The sequence below is a fragment of the Thunnus thynnus genome, chromosome 6 (assembly GCF_963924715.1).
Source record: "Thunnus thynnus chromosome 6, fThuThy2.1, whole genome shotgun sequence".
In the NCBI taxonomy this organism is placed as follows: domain Eukaryota; kingdom Metazoa; phylum Chordata; class Actinopteri; order Scombriformes; family Scombridae; genus Thunnus; species Thunnus thynnus.
Genome location: NC_089522.1, coordinates 13,298,268 through 13,320,929, shown reverse-complemented (window position 1 = coordinate 13,320,929; position 22,662 = coordinate 13,298,268). Strand labels below are relative to the sequence as shown.

The 22,662-nt window shown below is 39.7% G+C and overlaps 1 protein-coding gene across 9 annotated transcripts in view; it reads left to right on the top strand.

Moving 5' to 3' along the window:
• The window catches only part of kazna (kazrin, periplakin interacting protein a), a 181,763-nt gene that overhangs the window by 134,162 nt on the left and 24,939 nt on the right, over positions 1 to 22,662 (top strand). For 8 of the 9 annotated variants that reach the window (XM_067591837.1, XM_067591838.1, XM_067591835.1 and 5 more), the window contains one exon: positions 18,367 to 18,558. In XM_067591837.1, coding sequence (XP_067447938.1) covers positions 18,367 to 18,558 — 192 coding nt within the window. Of the gene's footprint in view, positions 1 to 2,299; positions 2,543 to 18,366; positions 18,559 to 22,662 lie in introns of those variants that run through there. The other variant, XM_067591842.1, reaches the window with a different exon arrangement.

Genomic DNA, 22,662 nt, shown 5'->3' with positions numbered 1-22,662 from the left:
GCGTAATCCTTCATCATATACACACATGTTCCCAACACAAAGCCTCACGCTCTCATCCGCAGCTCTTATAATCTGCTGTGTATCAGCCGAGGATAGAGGAGGATTCAGTGGAACTGAAGGCCCCTGCATGGGCCACAAACACTCCTTTGAGTAGACAGTGTTCAATTTCCTCACTTTGTCCATTATGCATGGACACAGTTAACAACAAGAGATTATTCTCTGTAGCTGCTTGACTGTTTCGGAGAGAGGGATAGTACACTTAGTGATTCTGAAATGGCACACTCTGCATAGCAGTGCGCCATAGGCAATGTAGTAGATCGACTCTGAAATAACGTCTCAGGCACTTGTGTGTGTGTGTGTGTGTGTATATGGAGAACACACTCACTTCATCTGAAATTTACAGGATGTTTTTTGAACATTAGCTAAATATAAAGGAAGTGGCTACTGGTACGGATGATACTAAAATGCTTGACGTCATGGTAAAAAATGTCAGTAGTTGGTAAATTATTGCTTTCGTATTAATAATAATAATAATTATTGGTTCCGTAGCTGCAGCCGTTGTCAAATATAAAACAAAGAAACTTTATCAATTCTAATTATTTACAAATGCTGTTATTTAGCCCTGCACATGTTTTCCTGGTCAGTGGGGAGTTGTGGAAGCTCCATTGAGGCATGTAATTAAGCAGAGTTCAGTAGTTAATGATTGTTGATGAATTAATTGATAAATTATAACAAATTGTATGAGCTTAATTAAATTTACATTCACTAATCTGCATGGTTTTGCCACACTGTTATGGAAGCAGGTTCTATAAAAATATTTGTATAAGTTTGAGTCTCAAAAGTGGCCTTGTTGATTAATGGTGCTTGAGAGAAACTGGGCTCAGCACAGGCCACCAGTGAGGGCTCCTTTAACCACAGTACAGTGTGGGTGGACTGGTTTTATTTTTGCAGCAGCTGCAGTGACTGTGTGGCCCTAATACTGATTGTAAATATATAAGAAATCACATATGGAGTTGTGACATTTTTATTTTTTTATAATGAATTGTCCCATTTGAATGAATTAATCAGCTGATAAAATATAATTATTTATGATCATTACTGGTTTGCACACAAAAGGCTCCACGTGGATTGCTGCTTTATTCTTTATTATTACACGGATGAAAGGGAAATAACTTCAATATACAATTCAATCAGCCTTTGATGAGTCTTTTGTGCTGCTGTTTTGCCCTTTTTATGACTAATTCGGTGTGCCCACTTTAGTTGTGGGATTACATTTACGGTCTGACTCATCATTCTGCTCGTTTTATCTTTGCCCTTGCAGACAGATGAATAAATCTTAATTAATTCATAGGATCATTGCATTTGTTTAAAATCAAGGTTTCTTCTGTCTGACCGCTCACACATCATCCATCTTTCATTTACCTTCCTACCTTCTAGCAGCATGTCAGTGCAGGAGTGGTTTAATACAACAAGCATACACAGATTTTGTGAACAAATACCACGCACCTGTGTCTGCATTAATCGTGAAAACCGGTGATTGAGTCTGTTTACTTGCTCTCCTCACCAACCACAGAAATTACAGATAGGAGATATAATTAAACTAAAATGTGGGCGGCTTTAAAGGATAGCTTTTTACAATGAAATGTAAACATATGTGGTGTATTACAGTTTATAAAGGAGCTGCATTTTAATCCACCAAAATGACGACAATATCCTGTGTTTATCCCGTGGTTGTAGGTCTAAATCCAGCCATTATTGCGTTTCTTAGGCCCCTTCTTTACTCTGTATGACTCCCTTAGTTTGTACAAGTTACTAAAAAATGTGGAGTGACGGCTTTGAAAAAAACATTGAACAGCGTCAATCAAAAAAACGTGTTTTACCGACTGTAAAACAGCAGAGAACAAACATCACAAATTGTTTTTTTTCCCCCCACTGCCGGGGTCATTTTAATGACACTCAAGGTGTTGTTTTAAAAGTATTAGGTTACCAAAACCCTCGGGCAAGTCAACAGCTGGCAGACCTGTTGCTGAGCAGCCTGCCGGTGTTAGACTACACACACACACATCGTCACTCACCTGCCTGCAAGCCCACACCTTGGCTTGGCTCCTCCCCTCATTGGTACGTGCGTATGTTTGTGTATGCATTTGAGTAATGTGGGAAAATCATTGTGACAGCCCGGGTGAGCTCCTCCTCCTCCTCCTTACCCAGTAAACCATTTGAGTTGAGGGGGAGGGGCTGAGTGTACTGTATCACTGAACCCGTGGGAGTCGCCTTGGAACAGGTACACTCAGAGAGGGAAAGACACAGGGGCAGTCCCTGGATATATTTCCTGGTGTCAACTGATCCTGATTTTAGTGGGAAAAAGATAAAAATGGTTGTGGTCTGAGGGAGGGCTGCTTGACAAACAAGGATTTTTTTTTTTGGATTTTGTCTTTCTTTCTGTCCTGAAAGTCCGCAGCACACACCTGACAGATCCTGGAAAACGCCGGAAAACTCCCCTCGGAGGAGGGGATGAAGTCAGACGGGGAGCAGGGAAAGTCTGGTGAGTGAGTGGAAACGACAAGTGCAGCCGCCGCTTTATTCCTTAATAGACTGGAGTATGAAGTGAGTTTCAGTCCTGCACTTTTGAGGGTTTTACAACGAAAAGGCAACGGCAGCTTGTTCTGTGTCTTTCTGGAATAAAGACCTGAGGAGGGAAGATTTGCCTTCTTTTTTAGCTTGAAGAGCGACATTTTCATGTCTGTGCAGGTGTCATGTCACCCACTCAGTCAACAGTTGTGCTGAGCCGTTGGGGGACTTTAACCTGCACTGACATCAGAGCAGTCGTTATTGGCTGAACTTGGGGCCAGAGGCTCCACCATTGACTGATTATTCTGCAGTTTGAGTTGTGACTTTTTTCCCCAAGTGTCATGCAAAAAATGAGTAGAAAGAGGCTCCGTGTGTTTTCTTATATCTGTAGACATATGGCTGTCGATGTCGGGATCCAACCTTTAACCTATAAAATAAAACACGGCCATGATTTGAGTTTTGAGCTTTTTGAGGACAGAGGTGTCACAGTTCAATCTAGTTTTTGGTCTATGTACATTGTGAGGGGTTTTTGTTACCTGTCAATGACTAGATCACATTTGTAAAGCAATGTTTGTTTTATGTTTGTTTTTATGGCCTCGTATCATAAAGAATCCATTGTGTTCTGTTTCTATTGTAAACATGCTGCTCTCAGGTTGTTGGCTGCAGATTTTAGCCTGAATGCATGTTGACATTCAAACAGGATTTTTTGCTGCGTCAGCCTGACTGGTTTCAATTTTTTTTTTTTTGACGCAAAAGCATTAAATTACAACAGCTGTGAAATGTTGCTCTTGTGAAAAAAAGCTATAGGTGTCATACTCTACTGTTTTTCGTTCAAATACCTGCATTTCATTTCTATACTGGTCGTTCACCTGCCCTTCAACCTTAGACTAAAAATAACCCAAACACAGAGGTAAAAGTTCACACGACAACACAGATTAGCCCTGTGTTTTCTGCCTGTCAACTTTTTGCACAAATTCCATGTGTTTGTGCCACCCAAAAATGTGTAAAACGAGCCAAAATGAGTTATGTTTCTCAAGCAGGTCATCTAAGTCCTTCATGCTTAACCCCAAGGTGTGGTTGTGACACAATTAGTGCTTTCAAAGCAAAACAAACACCTGCAGGCTACCTACAGTAACCCTCACTATCCAAGGTGTGGTTATGTATTTGCAGTTCTGCTCAGTTACCCACCTTTCCTTCAAACATTTCTCTGACAGCATCTGTGATTACCGCTTAGGTCATTTGTGGTCTATCTTTTCACACTGTAAATGGACATTAGTCATGCCGCCATTATTACTTGTAACCATAGCAGCAGATTATGTACAATACAATCATACCTGCTGTTGATGACATCCAAGCAGAATAAATGGAGGAATGTTCTGGTTTGATCTTCTCTGTGTGAAATCCACATCAAACTCCGGTTTCCTCAGCTTTGCCAGGCCTGCCAGTCAACTAGCGACACCCCAAATCATTTCAGATTACATTGCTGCTTTATGTCTCACGGCCGTCACTCAGAGAGAAAGCAGTGTTTTCAGATGAATGACATGATGTCGGAGTGGGCTTAACACCTTCTGTGAACCAGGCTATAACACAGAAGCTGCTGTTGGTTTCCACTGGACAGCCTGTTACTGTCTGACTGACTGTCCGACACTCGCTGAGGATCAGGTCAGGGCTATGTGTGTGTGTGTGTGTGTGTGTGTGTTCCCACATTTATATGCATCTGAATGCACGCATATGTCCATCTGTGCGTGTATGTCAATCAATTCATGGATGCGTGCGTGTGTGTGTGTGTGTGTGTGCTCTCAGCAGCCTCAGCTTGACGGCGTAATTGTGACAGCAGCTGAGTTTGGTCCTAGATGTGTAATTGCCTTCTTTCTCTGACTGTGCTGCAGGTGAGAGCAGTGAGCGTCTCCCTCAGGTGCTAGCTAGTTTCCTCACGTTGAGACAGACACAGAGGACAATTTGGAATGAGTTAAAGATAATCAGCTGCCTGTCAGAATCAAGTCAAGGATAATGATAAAGTAACTATAATAATCACGAGCCATGCTAGATCGAATTTGCCAGTTCTTTCCGAGCGCATGGAGTAATTTTTTATATTTCAATGAGGATGGACTGATTGGAGCCTTTATGTTCCATCTATCTCTCTCCGTTTGAATAGCTCGGTGCCTAATCACATTTACTCTGAAGCAAAAGCTCAGATTAATTTGGCTTCTTACTTTGTCACTGTCACAAATCAAATTCATCCCACTGTCGGCTGCTGTTTTCAGACACTGTCCATTCCTCCTCGGCTCATCAAATATGCATGGACGGATGACAAAACTGGCTGCGTGTAAGTCATTGAAAAGGTAACTCACATTTGCAGTGACAGTCTTTTCAGTCTTCTTGTCGTGTTATTTACTGAAGCTGTCAACCGAGGCCCTGCTCATTTTGAAAACTGGGAACAAATGCAACTCCATAACCATTAGCTACATATTTCAGTCCCAGAATCTTATTTAGTATCTCAAGAGGCTAGCAGGATTGTTTTGACACCTCCATACTGTAATTTGTCTGCCACATCATCATTTTCTAGGTGGCCGAATTTATTTTTGGCAACAGCATGTGTTGTGTGCAGGGTTTCGTCACAGTAACAGGAGCCACCTCATACAGGTGCACTGACTCTGCACGTATGTGGACTCATCCACGGACTGATGAAATATCCACGGCGACACAGTGTCTGCCCTCTCATTTGGCCGACACTTTAAATAACAGCACTGTTAGCCTTTGGCATAAAAGGTCATTTCTCAAATACATGCACACAAACACAGACACACATAGTGTACACACCTGCTAATCTGTTCATACACATAATAGGATGAATCTGTTGAGTTTAATACTTATTCTGGACCGGATTTGGAACAAAGCTCTGGTCATGCAGCACTCAAGAGACGTCGCTCTCCAAAACAGAATTTTTTTATTGTTCCTATTGCATCAGAAATTGTTATTATGTTGTCTACAGTACTTGACTCCCACTCATGCACAACAAGACTGTTCTCGGAAAATAACTGTTTATTTGTTCTCAATATGCTTAACAGCAACACCCGGGGAAAATGAGGTAAACATAATAGCAGCAACACTTAGCAATAACATGGAACCATAAACCAGTGAAAATAGATGTTACAAAACCAGCGAAATGTTGATGGCTCATGTGACGCAGTTTGATATCATGACTGGATGAATAACATGTTCTTATCCACATTATAATACCAGCACAGCTCATCAAGCATAACCATGGCAGCAATTATAGCCCGGCCTCATGCTGCCAATTAACATTCTCATCATGTCTGCTACTGTATAAGCTTTCCAAAATAAAATCACACACGGTAGCGTCTATCTGGAGGAACCGCCGTAGCAAAGCACCAGTTCATTAGTTCATTTAGTTATCCCCAAAATAAGCAAATACTGCACACTTGTGCAGTTGCAGTATCCTAGAATTGGCTTGATTTGTATTCTAGCAGCATTTATTTGCCACCTGAATGCCTACTAATACAAAATACTGGAGGATGATGAATAACACAGAGCTAAAAAGGAGATCACGTAGGAGGATAGTTGGGCAGCCTGCACCTTCATTACCACCTCTGTGGAAAGGGTTTGGCTCATTTGCAGTCTCTGACTCGTCCAGTTGTGTTTTAATGGCTCCGTCCATCTATCCTTGAATCTACCATCCATCTTTTCTTCCATCCAACTGTCTGTCCCTCATAACCTGAGCACCACGTCTTCCAGTTTCATAGAAACCCTGCTGCTAATCTCCATGACGAAGGAATTCAGAAAGCTGCCCAGAATATTATCTCACTGTTTGTAGATTTCATGGCATAGATTTGGGGGGTGGACTTTAAAACAAGCAGATTCTGTTGATGGATTACTGTCAATTCAAGTACAGACTGAGGGGGCTGGTTATGAAACTCTGTAAAAGGACACTAAAAATTAAGATAGTTTGTAAATATATGGTTTAAATACTCTTTCTGTGCTTTTAGACACAGTTATAATAAATCATATAAGTGACTGGGTTTGCATGTTTGTCTCTTTCTGAGAACAACAAGTTCTGGCCAGCGTGGCTGATACAATCCATAGACAAACCAGAGGGTTTTAAGCCGACAGAAGCAGATCGCGGTGGAATGCGGCTGAGATTACTGCCTATCTTTCCCTCTGATCAGTTTTTCGCTCACTGTCGAGCTTTGTTCTAACCCCACTCTCGCACAAGTTCAGCCCCCATTACTCCAAGGACCTGAAGCATGAAATAGGCTTGCCAGCATGTGGATGTCACATTCTCTGATGTTAAAGCATAGACTTCTTGATCGACACTGGCTGACTAGAAGGGAGTGAGTCACGCAGCGAGTGACATCGTCATTTAAATGTCTTTGATGTGAATTAATGGCGACAGCCTGGAATTCTGTGGTTTTCGGATTATAGTTTGTTTAGTGAAAGCATTAAGTAATTCAAGTTTGTTTGATAACTGATACTAATTTATCAAATAAAAATCTTTGCTGGTTTTCTGCTTTTCTGTTTTATATGATTGTTAATCGAATATTTGGGGTTTTGGACTGTATATCGGATAAAATGAGCAATTTGAAGTACCAGTTTCTGACATTTTATTGACTAAATCATCCAATACATTCACTGTTATGAGCTAACTAGTCTCTCTGTAATCTTCCAACTTCAGAGCAATTATGAGTTTATATGAGGCTGCAGACCACAGGGACTTGAGGCTGCCCTCCACACCAGTGTGCTCATCAATAAATAGCAATCCATCCCTTTATGTGTTATCCCGAATACCAATCTCTCTTCATCACTGTTTCCATTAATACAGAATATTAGAGTCTGATATCTATGATGGAGAGCCCTAAGGCAAGGTGTTTTTTTTTTCCCCTTTTTTCCAGTTTTCATCAGGCGTGACCCTGTCATCTCCTCGGGCGACGCAGGGCGATTGTTCTGCTCATGAGAATTGACTAGCTAATCCAGAGCAAAGCACTCTCAGACTGAGCAGACACTGAAGGCTGCCTTCATTAGTCAGAGCTTAGGCGTTACGACTGTCATGAGCCACTGATGAATTTGCTATCAATGGTCCATAAAGATGAGCGTGTGTGTGTGTGTGTGTGTGTGTGAGACAGAGAGAGAGACACACACACACACATACACACACTCTGACTTTTATTAATGACTCCAGCATCTCATTTGAGATGAGTGGCGCTATGAAATAATTTTGGCAAGCTGCCCTGAAAGACGTGTGCAGAGTCTCATGTGAAAGTGCGCTCATGGGCGTTCCCTTTCGTAAGGACCTGCATGTGAAAGTGACACATTTAAGAGATTATTACCACTTCATTTGTGTCCTCAACAATCACGCCCTCTAATATTAGATAACTCACATCACAGGAAACCAGTTGTAACTAACCTAAAAGGACCATCCCAGTGTGTTTCTATCTATCAGTTTTTAAATTATACTGAACATTTTTATTCAGTCTTTTTTGGCAGGATATATATTTCCAGGAAACTACTGGTTTCTGTTTGTTTTGAGTCTTTAAACTTGCCTCAGTTGTATAATCTAATATGAAAATCAAGTTTGTATTAATTTTCCTTCATGGTTCACTATTGTTGTGTGATAAAGCCATTGAAGTGCGGATTTATTTGAAAAGTCTGCACTGCATTGCCTCAAGCAGACTGAATGTTTGCACACAACTCAAGCAAGCTTGAAGAGTTTGCCAATTTTCATACAGGACATAAATGAATGGAAATCCATAAAAACAGTAGAAATAAATAGAGTCAAAATGCTAAAAGGAAGTTTTCAAAATGGTAAATTATACTGTAACGTATACATGATTTGTAGTAAATGAGCTTAAACGTGCAAAACCACTGGTATAGTCTGTTAACAAGTGCCAGTGTCCACAAATATAGTTATATAACAGCCAAAGCAAAAAGGAAGTGTAACATCATTTATAAAACAGTTTTTCTAGTAATTTTTTTTTTTTTTTGTCCTGAGGACACAAACAGATTCCCTCAGTAGGGAAAGGTCAGATGTTTGTATACATGCCTGCAAAGGGCAAACATTATTCAGTATCCCATCATGCATTCAGTATATGGTGTGGGGTGTGTATAATATACCTATCTGAGTTTGTGTGTGTAGAATGAATAATGTTCTCCATATTGCGACTATGTCTATAGAGTTTGAATTAAAAAAAAAAAAAAACACATCAAATTAAAAGTTGTTGAAATATGATTCTATAAAGGCATCTTTAAAACTGTAGAATACGTGGAATTTTCAATATCTCTGTCAATTTTCAAACACTGCAGATTGTAGATAAATCTGTGAAATTCTTGTGCTTCCTGAGACATAATCATTACAAGGAAATGGAACCATGACGAAGGGGCTGCGTTAGCCTGAAGGCTCTCTAGCATGTAGTCTTATATGGAATAACGCTGCTGATTCTCATGGATTTTTATAGGAGCCCAACTGGTGAAGTACTGGCTCGGCTGCTCTGTGCTCTGTCACAAAGACTGTAGAGGCAACAGGAAGCATAATGAGTCCAGAAATGGACTGAACCTGAGGGACCACAGCTTGAGATGTGTAGTAGATAAGCATCTGCATGTAGGGAGTGGAAAAAAAAAGAGTATTCATTTACAGATGAATGAAATTCAAATGAATTATTAGTAATTATTATCTTTAACAAGGATAATAAGCCTTGCATAATTACTGCATACATTATTACAATTCTTTTATTTCTTACTCTAATGAAGCACTTGTACAGATTTTGAATTTGGCAGGAGATGGAAGTTGGCTGAAAAGTGTTTGATGAGCTCCACTGCTGCACTGTGAGCGTGCACTTCGGCTCGTCACTGGAGCTTACAGGAAGTTTTTTTGGTTTTTTTCGTTCTCGCCTTTATGTGCATCCTTTGGTTAAAGGAGGAATAATTCTGCTGAAAAATCTTAATCACATTAGCCTTAAAATCCTATTTTTTTATTTATTTTAAGTATATTTAAAGGATTGCTGTGAAGGGTTAAGCTTTTAGCCCAGCGGGGCATCACTGAATGGTTTTACAGAGAATCTGTTTGAATGTAATTATTCAAGCAGTGCCACGGCTGAGTTGCCAAGTCCAAAACAAATAAGAGGATGTGGGCTGTTGCCTCCCGTCATGAAAGCACTTGCTCACATTCTTGACCCCGACTTCTCTTTCATTCCCTTTTTTATTTAACACATTCCTGATTTGGATTGTTCCATTGTCCTGGTGATATGCTCTGCGTTCAGACTGTGGATAAGATTTTACTGTATATACACATATTAATATTTGCTGGAGAAAATGGTGTTGGAGCCCAGCTAGTGTGACGCTCCTTTACAGCGTTTTTCTGTCATTAAATATGACCATTTTTGTGAGGATGTATGTTTTTAAGGAATCAATTATGTTGCACTGCAGGTGGACTTGATCTACTATCTAATGATGTGTAAGAATATTATATTGCAGTAATCAAAGCAGTCCATATACATAAAGTGTCAAAACTACATAGTTATTATATCAAAGAAATACCTTATCAGGATTTTCTAAAGTTCGTGTGCCTACTACATTATGTAGTCATTGTTTAGCAGTCTACATACAGTATGTGTACCCATAGTAATGTGCAGTGGAGCAGGGCTGCCTCTCACAATGGCAGCTATTTTTATGGCCATCATCTGCTTTACACTGTGCGCCTGTATGTCCTCACTCTGCAAGCTGGCTGAATCAGAATTCTGTGTGAACAATAGGCCTGTTAATTGATTTTGTCTCCAGTAACAGGCAAAAATTGAACCCCACGCCGTCTTTCCTTCCCACTCACTCTGAAGAGGGAGAACCAATCTAGAACCGTACCCCCTCTAGACACTTACTGTCATACCCTCTCAATTTTCGACCTCCAATCCCATTCCAGCCAAGTCCAATTTCAGCTGCCTTGTGGCCACTGGACTCTTAGACAAATTGTTGGACCTTTTGTAACTTTGGTTTCTGACTCCTGCTGTTTTTGTAGAAGTGAGAGAGGAAGACCTGGAAGAGAACAGGACAACAGAGTCTGTGGTAGATACTGAGAGTGACAGCAACAGAGACAGATAGAGAGAAGTCCTCATATTGACATATAATCAGTAACAGGCAGCTTCAGAGAGACTTAGTATCTTGATGAATGATATCTACTGATTACAAGCACTGAATAGTCTTTGTGGACCCAGAAAGAAACATTGATTTTAAGACGAATGGTAAAATGGTGAAATGTTTTGGAACAATTTTATGACTGGTTTCCACCAGACCAAAGCTGTCACACCATAGCTGCCAGATTATTTAGGGAGACAGTTTCGGCCATTTTGCTTAAATCATACAAATAGGAAATGACACTGATCAGATAATTCACTGGTACCAACTGCATGTCAGCTGATGCATGGCCGCTATTATGCAAATGGCCACATTTAAACAGTCATTTACATCAATGGCCAAGGATGGAGATTTTATTTACTGTTTCGATGAATCATAATAACTAGAGGCGAACCCGTTCAGGGAATTTAGATGGAATGGAGGCAGAGATGAAGGAGGGGGACTTCAATGAATGCACATATTTCTTCACTGATCGAGTCAGAGACAAAGATCAGCTATCATTAGCCTCAGTTTAATCCCTGTGGCACTTCACAGTTGCATAAGACTTCAGTCAGAAACACATTAAGCCTGCAAACAAACTCCCTGTTCACAGTTTTGTATATTTCTGGGTACTAGAAGCAAGAAATGCAAACAACAAGCTAATGGTTTTACAAGCAAAACTGTTAATGCTCCAGTCATTAGGGGCTGGAGACATGTGATGGGTCTTAAAATGCAGTTTCATAGATTTGCTTTTCTGTACATATATATTAAATGCTGCAATATAAAACCTTTATTATGATGTATTTGTTCTCTTCATTAATCGTTTCTTTCTCTTATCATGGTGCACTTCCTTTATTAGGTATATATGGTATCTTTATTTTTGTGGTGCCTTTTTACTATTCTGTATCTCCTGTCTTTTAAAATAGTGCTACGTTTTAGTGTTGAATTTTGCTGCAGAATTACAGGCATCTCAGAACGAATTGAGTGTTTTTAAGATGCTCTGCTGCCTAATCAGGTTATTTCAGTGTGTAAATCTGGAGAGGTTTATTATAACGTCTCTTCTTTTTGTGGGTTTCCTAATAATTCCTATTGGTAAAAAAGAAATTGTACTCACCAAGTAAATTGTTGAGATGTGGGTGTGCAGTGACATTAGTAAAAAGAAGCAACCACTCCCCCCTACTGACAATGCACACCCCCTACATATACATACACGTCCTCCTTTTCCAACAGCGTCTTCTGTCACTCCTATTTTTACCCAGATAATATCAGACACTGCTCTGTTGTTCACTGTTGTTTGCTGTAGTTTATTTGTTTGTCCAAACTGTCCGTATTAAAGGCTCGGTCACACAAGCATTTAAAATATCTACATTTTGCATCAAACTCATTTAAGTGCAATGAAATCGCAGGGATAAGTGGATTTTCTCATGAGTTAAATTTCGGTGACTTTGATGTGAATTTGTGCCGTTGAGCAATAGCAAGCTGATCCTTTAGGGAAAAGAGAGTCTAAAATGGAGGAAGTTGTGCTGCACCATCAACTTTTAATGAATCCTCCTCTGTTGAAGTATAAAAGAGAAAACTGCTCCATAAAAGAGAATGGGAATGGTTTGCAGACAGTTATGAGAGAGGAGTTCATGTTACAAATATGTCTTTTGAACAAGATGAACTTATTCCCATTAGCAACTAAGCTAACCGGCATGCTAACTGAGAGGTAACACAGTTAGCAAGCTAGCTAGCTCAGAGTGTTTTTTTCCCTCTTCAATAACTCTATTGGATGAAATTATGTAATACAGAGAACAAAATGTCAGGAGGAGTAAACACAGTACAGTGCAAATAGAGAACTATTGTGACTAACAGCTTGTTAGCATGTTAGCACGTAGCTCACCAGCTGCAGCAGTTCATCAACAGCCCATGCAAGTACAGTATGTCACCAGTCCTCCTGCACTGGCTATTTAGTGAAGATGGGTGGATGAATTTAGCTGTGACACTTTTAGGTGTGACCTGGTCTAGTGGCCATTCGCAGTATTGCAGCAAAAAAAGCCCAAAAACCATTTTCCCCATAGACCGCCATTATAAAAGAGACTACTATAAAACTGTATGCAGAATCTAATCAAATCTAAAAATCATTTTTGGCTCACGCGGCCAGGTGAGAAGTTAACATTTTATTGAATAGGCACAGTTCTTATAATACATCCATGCATATTACAGACTGACTTCCTGATTCAACTTTGACCTACTGTGCTGTACAGTAGCAGTATGTGCTCACAGTGAGGGATTGTTGCAGACATATTAACACTATGTGTGCTCACTAATGGTTTTATAGATACTGGGATTTATTTATAGACCTAGATAACATGGTTTAGATAATATGGACAAACTGTTGGCTTGTTTACAGCCTATGTGATCGTTTCACCACTCGTGTCTCTTGCCTCATTGGACTTTTTTGTTGAGATGTACTGTTTTCCCAGATCTCAGCAAGTACTTTGGTGGGTTCAATGTTATCATCATCATAACTGAAAGAAATAATGCCCAAAGTGTATACCCTAAAGTTCAGCTGTAGTACTGTGTGTGAGACCTCTGTTGCCATTTTGGAGCAAAAAATCTGTTGCCTCTGTCAGTCAGTGGTGAACAGGTGTTGTTGAAGGCTGAGCTAACAGTAGAGAGGCAGCAAATATCCGACCCTGGTACATCCTCTCACCCCTTCTAGTACTGAGGTTGTGATGGCAACAGAGTCGCACCACTGCAAACCAAAACAACTTTATGTGTACTCACAGTCCTACATACAGACAGAAACATTTCTTGTTATAGTTGTCAACTTTTTTTTCTGTTTGAGGAGAGAAGTAATTAAGGCCAGAAGGTTTTTGTTGACAGTTGAACTGGAGTGCAGCTAAAAACAGCAGCGTGGCTGAGATGTGTAACATTTGACTGTGGTTGCAGTGGTGAAATGATCTCATGAACACACTCAAAAAATAAAAAGTGGAGACTTGTTCATATTCTTTACCTCTCATGGTTAAATTCTTTTCATAATTCACTTGAACGTTTTTTGAGAAAAACTGCCTTGGGTTCATGTTTAATATGAATACCAGCCATTTCTTTTGCTAAAACTGATTCTATCCGTCATTTTGTCTGTTCAGGGCTTTTGCAATGAAGTTGTTCATCATTCATCCAGGCTTCAATAAAAACATTTGAAATTTTATATGCTTTTAGATGTTTCCAGTGGCCTCATAAGTCATTTCTACTGACTTTAAATGGAAGAAAATCAGGGACACTCGACTGATACTGTGTTGCATAAGTACACAGCAAGAATGTGTTTATTTACGAAATTACAAAAATGAAGAAAATAAAATATACAAACCAAAATTTCATACCTGAAACAAGTTGCATACTCATTTGCATATGCATAAGCTAAATTATGAGACTCACATTTTCCATGAGGCAGAAGTTGGAAACCATGCCAGAGAAGGACGCTCGATGGGAATGAGCTGTATTGAGTCCTGGAGGGGAGAGCAGGAGAGATTGCACTTATCAGGAAGCTCCCACTCTGAGTGTCATTTGTAATGCACAGCTACAGCGCATGCTTCTTGCCAACCTTGAGGCTATGCGGACATTGAAAAATAGGTAGCTGTCCTCACTCTCCTCCACCCCCATCGTCTCCCCCAACCTCAGAGTGTCTTATCTAGAGTGCTCCAGCACTGTGCTCGCCTGCAGAAAGCTGGAGAAGACAATAGCATATCTTTTTTTAACATCTCTCACTCTTATGCTAATAACTACTGTGGCATATTTAGACAGTGAATCTTGCATTTCCTATCATAGATGTTGAGGGTCCTCTTACAGACCAAGAGCAGGGACTCAGCCTGTCAGTGCTGCAATAAAAAAAAAAAGGTTTTAAATGTTCACCAGCTGGTTGTCTTATTCAGTGCAAAAACACATCACTGAGTCATCAAGTGTTTCATTTAAATTAGGGAACGACAGTGTGAGATTATCAGTGTGTGACGTCAAAATCTTCTCTATATTTTCCATAGGTTTATTTTTGTCCTGAAGCATCTGGGTCCATATAAATGTTTGAGAAAGAGTGAGAATGTCTTTATGTTTCTGCAATGGATTCTGTTCACCGTATATACAGTAGGCAGAGTTTGAAGGTATGAGATTTGAAAGTACACAAGGATTTTCCCTTCTCTGTAAAGTTGTTGATACATTATAACATACACAGTCTCATTTCACATGGCCATTTAAAGTGCTTCACATAATGCATTTAAAACACTAAGACATTAAAACACCTAATGTCAAGTTTGCGTGAAGTCTACTGTATGTTGCACAGTAACTAAATGCTGCCTTTCTATGTGGATTCTGTAAACAGTTAGCAGAAAGCTACCACTATGCAGCCAATTTAGCACGATATGGTATTTTACAGCTGTGCCTTTTTCCTGCTGTGATAAACAGGAGGAAGCGTAAAATGACACTTAGCAGTTTCCAATAACAAGTGGAGTTTTCTCTATTTGTTGCAGCAGTGAAATCCATTTTTATACGGGTTCATTATCTGTTTTTTCATTTTCTGTTTTTCTATAGTGATCAATCTCAATCTGATCAATCTAAACTGTGGTTTTATGGTGAAGATGTGGTTATTGTAACTGAATGTAGGACATAAAGATGTAGATAAGCTTACCTTAAAATCAATTAATCCCTACAATAACCATAAACTGAAGTGATATCGCATGCAGCGTTGTTGTTTTTTTTAAATCAATGGTCTGTATTTTGCATTCAAAGCTTTGTGCAATATCAACTGGAATTGTTAGTATTTGTGGGTCAACTACTAGAGAGAAAACCCACATCTCCAATGACCTTGTCCCTTATTTATGACTCTCTGCTGCCTTTGCACAATCAATACATGCAAACTTAATAAGTGATCGGATCGAGTCTGACTGTTATAGGATTTTTAAACACCACTGAACAGTATAGTGCAGTCGGTTGTTTCTAGATCAGGCCTGCTCTTTGGTTTGCCAATAAGTGTGTTGCTGCTTGAGTTGCCCCGTAAAATGTGCTTCCATTATCGGGTCCATTAAGTATACCTCTGTGTAATGACACTCCACTCACTGACGCTTTTCTCTCGACCCGTCTCCTAATAACCCCTTTTACAATTCATTTTCGTTATTTAGCAGGCAGCCTTTATCCTCAGCCACTTACATTTAGTCAGTGAACATAAATTAAAGGACTCAGAAGGCCCAGGAAGCAGGTACACACTGTACCAGCAGTGAACTGGTCTTAAAGGTTTATTTTGGTTTCGGGAGGAGGAAGAGCTTAAGTCATCCATGTGGTGCTAAAAGGTAGAGCGAGGCTTCATACACCACATATCCTTCGTTATAGTTTGTGGTCACAGTTTGCTGCTGTGTTGAACCATCACTAGTGTCCTTATATAACGTATCAGTCACAACTATGGGTGCAGGAGGAGGAAAATGGGATTATAGCACCAGGTCTGCTGTAAGAGGAGTAAAGAATGAACTGCCGGTGTCAAGGCCAAACCACAGGATTAAAGATACATGTGTCATTCAACAACAATGAATGTGTCACCGGTGTGAAATCAAATGCTGTGAATGTTTCTAGATGTGCAGGTAATGGACGGAAAAACATGAACTCATGTACAATGTGATGCAACTCTTTGCGATATCCCTGTCAAAAATACTTAACCTGTGAAGCTTATCATGTTCACGTTGACATTCAGGCGTTGGTTCAACAATATGGCAATATTTTAGGCCGTTATTTGTGGTATAGGTGCCATTGGCTGAATTACAGTATATTATAAGGTGTCTAACAGATACACCAGTGAATCCCAGCAGTGTATGCATTATCAGGTGTGTAGGCTTTAGAGCAAAAAAAACACCCACACACTGAATACATTCTCCCAAAAAGGCTATTTATTGAGTACAATTGCAACGTTTAGGCATGAGGCATTACATGATGAAGACATAAAGTTGAAACATTGTTATTGTGATTGAGATGTTTTTACCTTATACACTAGAGAAGTGACTACAGATCAGAAATCCTAACTGTGGTTTCAACCCACATTTTAGTTTTTCTGTTCACTAAAAATCCAAAACAAAGTTGATTAAACTATAATACGAGGCAGTAAAAATAGTTACAATGGTGATAAATCAAATTTAGAGCAAATCCAGTCTGCAATTAGAAGATTCAAGATTCAACCTTTATTGTCACACAGAGAACTAAATGCACTCAACAGAGACATTCTTAGTTTGCCATCCTCTCTGATTTTGAGGCCTTGTTTTTGCTTTTAAAACTTTTAAATACAGAATACTGGACTGTAAAAACGAAACATTGTTCGATGGAAACGAACAGTTGCTAAACGTTTTCTAAATGATCACATATAGATTTTGATGTCATGATGTATGTAACGGTAAAAGACGCACTGTATTAACCTGTGAGAGGATTATTTCCACTGATGCTCTGCAGTATGCAAAGCTTTAGCCGTTTTGCTGAATTGGCTGCATTGCTGGAAATCAATTTCTATCTCTGTACGTTGAGCCTCACTATACATTTTCACACTTTCAAATAATCATCCTACCCTTTATTAAAAAGCTGCAGTAAAATCTGTATTCTGTCTTTAATTTGTCTGTTCCCCTGTCCTCGGTATTTTGGCATATTCAGTCTCCTTTTCTCAGCTCTCCCATTCATCTCTGATAGATTTTATTTTATTATTTTTTTTTAAGACAGTAATATTGGAGCCGGGATATGTGAGTGTGAAGTGTGATTTATGTGAGGCAGTTCATAGTGAAGCCATGCGAGATGGGGCTGAGCAGTTTTCCTCAGCCCCCCCCCTTCTGCCCTGAGGATGTATGAAATTGAGCAGAATGACTCTACTCATCCTTATATGAATTACTCTCCATATGCTCCACCTAGACAAGCACATTCACTGTGCCAAAAAAAAAAAAGACATATTTTTAGATTAAATATTTCCTTTTGGAGGTTTGATGTGGGAAATTGAAGTGTGACATTTGTCTGTTGTGGCTTGTTTTAAAAGCGAGTGAAGTCCTCTCTGCTGCCGCTGATACTTTGAAAGCACTTTGAAAAATTCTCAGTGAGTCAAATTGCAAGAAAAATCGATTTCTCTCTGCTGCTGTTTTCATTTTATTGTTTGCTTCTTCTTCTTTGTGACAACGCCGGGGAGGAGCTCTCTAAAGCACCAGTCACTGAATATTAAATGGATACACCTCTCCTCTTTTCTCATAATTTCTGCCAACACAGACCAGGTTCAACTGGCAGCTTCAAAGACAAATTTCATTATAATATCAATGTCTTGTCCCTACTCATCACCTGGATCCCACCTACCCCGGTGATGCCTTTTACCGACAGTAATTTGGTGCTGCAATTATCTCAATTACAAATGAAACCATAACCTCATATGGTGATGTTAAATCGATTTTGCATTTCACACATAACCATTTCTGCAGTTGTGTGACCGTTCAAAGCTAATGCACCTCTATGAGATTGGATTCTAGTGTGCATATGACCCTTTTCTACCCACTGGAATTACAGTTTTACTTGAGCTTAAAAATGAGATTCACTGTTAAAACTGTCTCGCAAAATCAAAACCAAACACATTTCCACAATATATATATGTAACCACGTTTTGGTGTCGGCATGCTAAAGCTCTCCTCCCCTTTCTGTGTGTTGTAGTCCTGCTGCGTGAAGAGGTGGCCCAGCTCCAGGAGGAGGTGCACCTGCTGCGGCAGATGAAGGACATGTTGAGTAAGGACCTGGAGGAGACCCAGGGAGGCTGTTCGGCCGACGTGCTCTCCGCCACCGAGCTCCGCGTGCAGCTGGCCCAGAAAGAGCAGGAGCTGGACCGAGCCAAGGAGGCTCTGCAAGGTAAAGACCTCGCCAGGAAACAAGAAGCTGTGTGTGCTATTTAAAACACTAACATCATTATTATGCTGCAAGAGACGGAGAGCCAAGAGACTGTGTTCAAAGACATGTTGTCCTTCAGATTATTAGTTCATATTAACTGTTTGGTTCATTTTCAATGTTTTCTGAATGGTGAAAGGAAATACAGCTGCAGTAGTTACTGTCCAAAACAAAACAAAAAAAAAAGAATTATTTCTGACCAAAGTAAATGTTCCTGTGAATTTTAACATGCTGTTACCAGAAAAAAAAAGTTTGGCCTCATCTTATTTCCCAACATCTGCGGACAATGTTTGTCTATCAGAAAAAGAAAAATCCATAAAGAGCCATAGTTAATTATTTTCATCTGTTGTCTCGGACCAGGGGCCAGATGCATATGCAGTCTTTGATCAGATTTATAAAGCCGTGCTCTCTGTTTTATATATCTCTGTCATTGAGGAACTGGGCGCCATAGTCATAAATGGATGAAGACACACCCTGAACCAACCGTTTTCTTATCATTTCGCCGCCTGCTCCACCAGGCGGTACACCTGTCAGTGAAACAAATGGGAAAGAAGAAGTGCTGTTTCACCGATTGTGTTGCACCAGCTGTCGTTACACGCGTCTATTACACACAACCGTGCAACTCTTTATAGTGTCCATATCATTACATCATCACATGAACCCGTAAACCCTCGTCGGCAGTGATATCTCAGACATGTAATCAGTGATTAGTTTGTAGTGCTCATATCTAAACCGACTTTACAAGGTGTGACACTACCACGGATAAAATAAAAGGAATATAAACCTCAAAACAAAATGTTGACTGCTATGTGAATTAAAAGAATGATAAAATTAATCACAAAAGTAATTAATAAATGTTACATTTATAAATGTGCCTTTGATTCGCATTTTACAAATCTCTTTGTAAAAATCACGCAATCAGTGTAGCTGGTTATCAACCTAAATAAACAATGTTTATCTCTCACGTTATTTCACCTCCACGTCATCACATCACCCTCAGATCGCTTTAGAAAAACACGTGTACACCTGGTCTGACGAATGCATGAGGTGCGCACATTCTCACCACACTTTCTGTTTATAAATTCCACTTTATGTGTGAGAAATAGCATATACATGGTTTTTGTGCATATGCATCGTTTATGCATCTGGCCCCAAGTGTCGAAATGGCACCCTAAAAACAGAATGAAACAACATTTTGTAAGGAGCTTAGTAACAAATAACATGCACTATTATTGTGCAACAGTAAAACACATATTGTAGTGGTTGGTTGCAATCTACAATAAGGACAATTGATAAAAAATACAAGAGAGAAAATGTCTAAAATGTGAAAATTGGAAGAACGTAAAGATGAGTGTGTGAACAGAGTGAAGTGGCAGTAATTCCCACTTCATGCTCAAAGCATTCTGTAGTCATTCAGCTCTCAGCAGCTTCAGGTTTGCCCCTCCCCACTCATGCTGAGAGAAAACCTGCTGCATTTGGCTCCACAGGGCTTGAATCCAGCGCTTCTTTTTTTTCTCGTCACCATAATGTAAACACGAGTGTCTGTAACAATGTGGTAAATGCTGTCCATTAGCTGCATTACAGACCATTAGCATGCGTTACGTGCGAGGGGTGCAGCGGTATCTTGGGGTGAAAGAGGAGGATACTGATGCTTTGACTTATCAAAAAAGCGGCTACACGCTGCAGGAAAATTCACTCCACTCCCACTCCCACTCCGCACCACCTACATACCCCGATGTACATACAGCATAATGTACTGTAGAAGCTCTGCAGTACCATCAAAACAAAGCTGGATTCTGAATTTTAAAATGAGGGAAGGTGAAATGGGATTAAAACAAACTCTAAATGTAGCTAATGTCTATGTTAGATCGCTTCACCTGAAGCTCTCATTGTTTTATTGTGCTTTTCATGTGTATATTAGAATCTCCACTTTAAAAAGCTCATCTCAGGAATTGCTTTTGTGAGACTTGACTCCTTAAAGACTTTACTTAAGACTTTAAATTAAAAACATTCAAGTCTCATGTTTTGGTAAAAATTAAATTAAGACAGTGACAGACAGTCCATACACCTTGAATATTTCATTATTAGAGCGATGTATTGAAAGGACTTGGTCTCATTTACATAGAAATCACTATGAACAGATTTCAAAGGAAAATGTTAAAATTATATCAATTTAATGCTCTACATTAAAAGACCATTCCCAGCTCGTCCAAACACAGAAACATGAGGGCTCATCCTTAGAAATAAAGCCAAAGTGAAAAAAGAAACAATTCTGAAAAAATAATAAATAAATACATAATTATTTTTAAAAAACAAATACAAAAGCTGCATCTCCCACATGGAAATCAATATCGTCAGTGTGCTTCTACCTCATCTTCTCACTTACACATTCATAAAAGAAGTATAAATGCCCCTCTTGAGGAAATATTTTTCTATCTTTTGGAGTCTACAAAATTTAATGACCAGCCTGCATTTAAAAAGTGGGAGCCTGGAGTTTTAAAGACATGGGCACATAGCAGGCAGGAGCAAAGGAAGAGACGCAATTAAGTTGCATTATAGATGTGTTTTGGAACATGACTCATAATAATGATTCAAAGTCAAGCTTTGTTGCTTCGATTTTTACCGTTCTGTCTCTCGCAAGTCCCTCAACCCTGTAAAAATGCAATACTAAATCACTGGAAAACCCTTTTAACTTTGACTTGCTCTCAAGGGCTTTAGAGTTTATTTGGACTTGTGTCCAGTTACTTGAGGTTTGACCTGGACTTGCCTAAAAACATTTGAAAACATCCCTGTAAATCAGTAATGTCTGTGCCGTACACAGGATTTGTTCAAGCACAGCAACTGAACATCAAAACGGCCGTAACTATTCTTCCAGAGGTGATGAAATACCATTATATAGCACAGATTTCCTCTCTGTTAATGACTAACAAACGGTATTTGTTGCTCTATCTCTGTTCCATGGTTGAGTGTGTGCAAAATGGGAATACACTAACATATTGCCTTGATGGAAACTATGCACAGGGTAAAGTAGTGAACATGTTCTACCAGGGAGTGCACAGAGATTGCAGGGTATCAAGCAGAGATGTCATCAGCGTGGCAGTGAATTGTTCTTTTCAGAGAATTATCGTTCACAGAATGAAGCAGAGCACAAAACCACCATTTGGTATCAGACAAACACATGACATGCTGTCTGGGGACTTTGTTGGTGAGACATTTCACTTGACACTCGCAGCCTACGCTTTTTGGAGGAATTGAACAAAAACAAAACGGACGGGGGCAGAGGAGAATAGAGCACACAATCAAATAAACACTTATCTCTGCTTCGGCTGGATGCTTGACTGTCTGAGCAGACTGCACCCTGGCTCATACAGTCATTTGTATGACTCAGGCCTGTTAATGAAGGCCAAAGCCTACCAACCCCAACAGGCACTGACAGTAATCAGCGGCTAATGAAAGCCTTATAAAAGGGGACTTTGGTCGGCTTACAAGGTCCAGAAACGTTAAGCAGGATGGATCTGGTCTGCAATTAAGATGAGGTATGTGGGAGGAAGGAAATTGGCTGTTGTCTTGTTCAAGTTTGGTTCTGTTGGAGTGGGTTCAGAGAGGCAAATTGAATCGACTGTGAACTTGAGTGAGAGGACATTCCTGTTGCTGTTTTTCATTTTTCCCCCCCTCCTAAAGCTGTTTTATATGAGGAATAGAGCAGAAGTTGATGTTAAAGTATAGCTTCTAGCCAGAGAGTGACCTGAGAGTGACCTGAAAAAAATATTTGCAGTGTATTTGTATTCAGTGGTGACAGCAGCAAGATTTCTGAATTATTTATATGTTTTATTGTTGTTTTCTGCATGGCCTGGCCTTTACAGCTCCTTTGTTAGTCCACGTTTGTCACACTCCATCTTCATATACTGACGCTGTGGCTTGCTCAAACTCCAAGGGTACTGCAGTATTTTTAAGACTAAGCAATGAAAGGCCAGTAACAATATTAGTGAGCTTTTTGTTATTATACTGTTTGTATGTGGTGGGTAGCAGTCAGTGAATTTTGGCTTTGTTCCCAGCAATGTTTTCAGC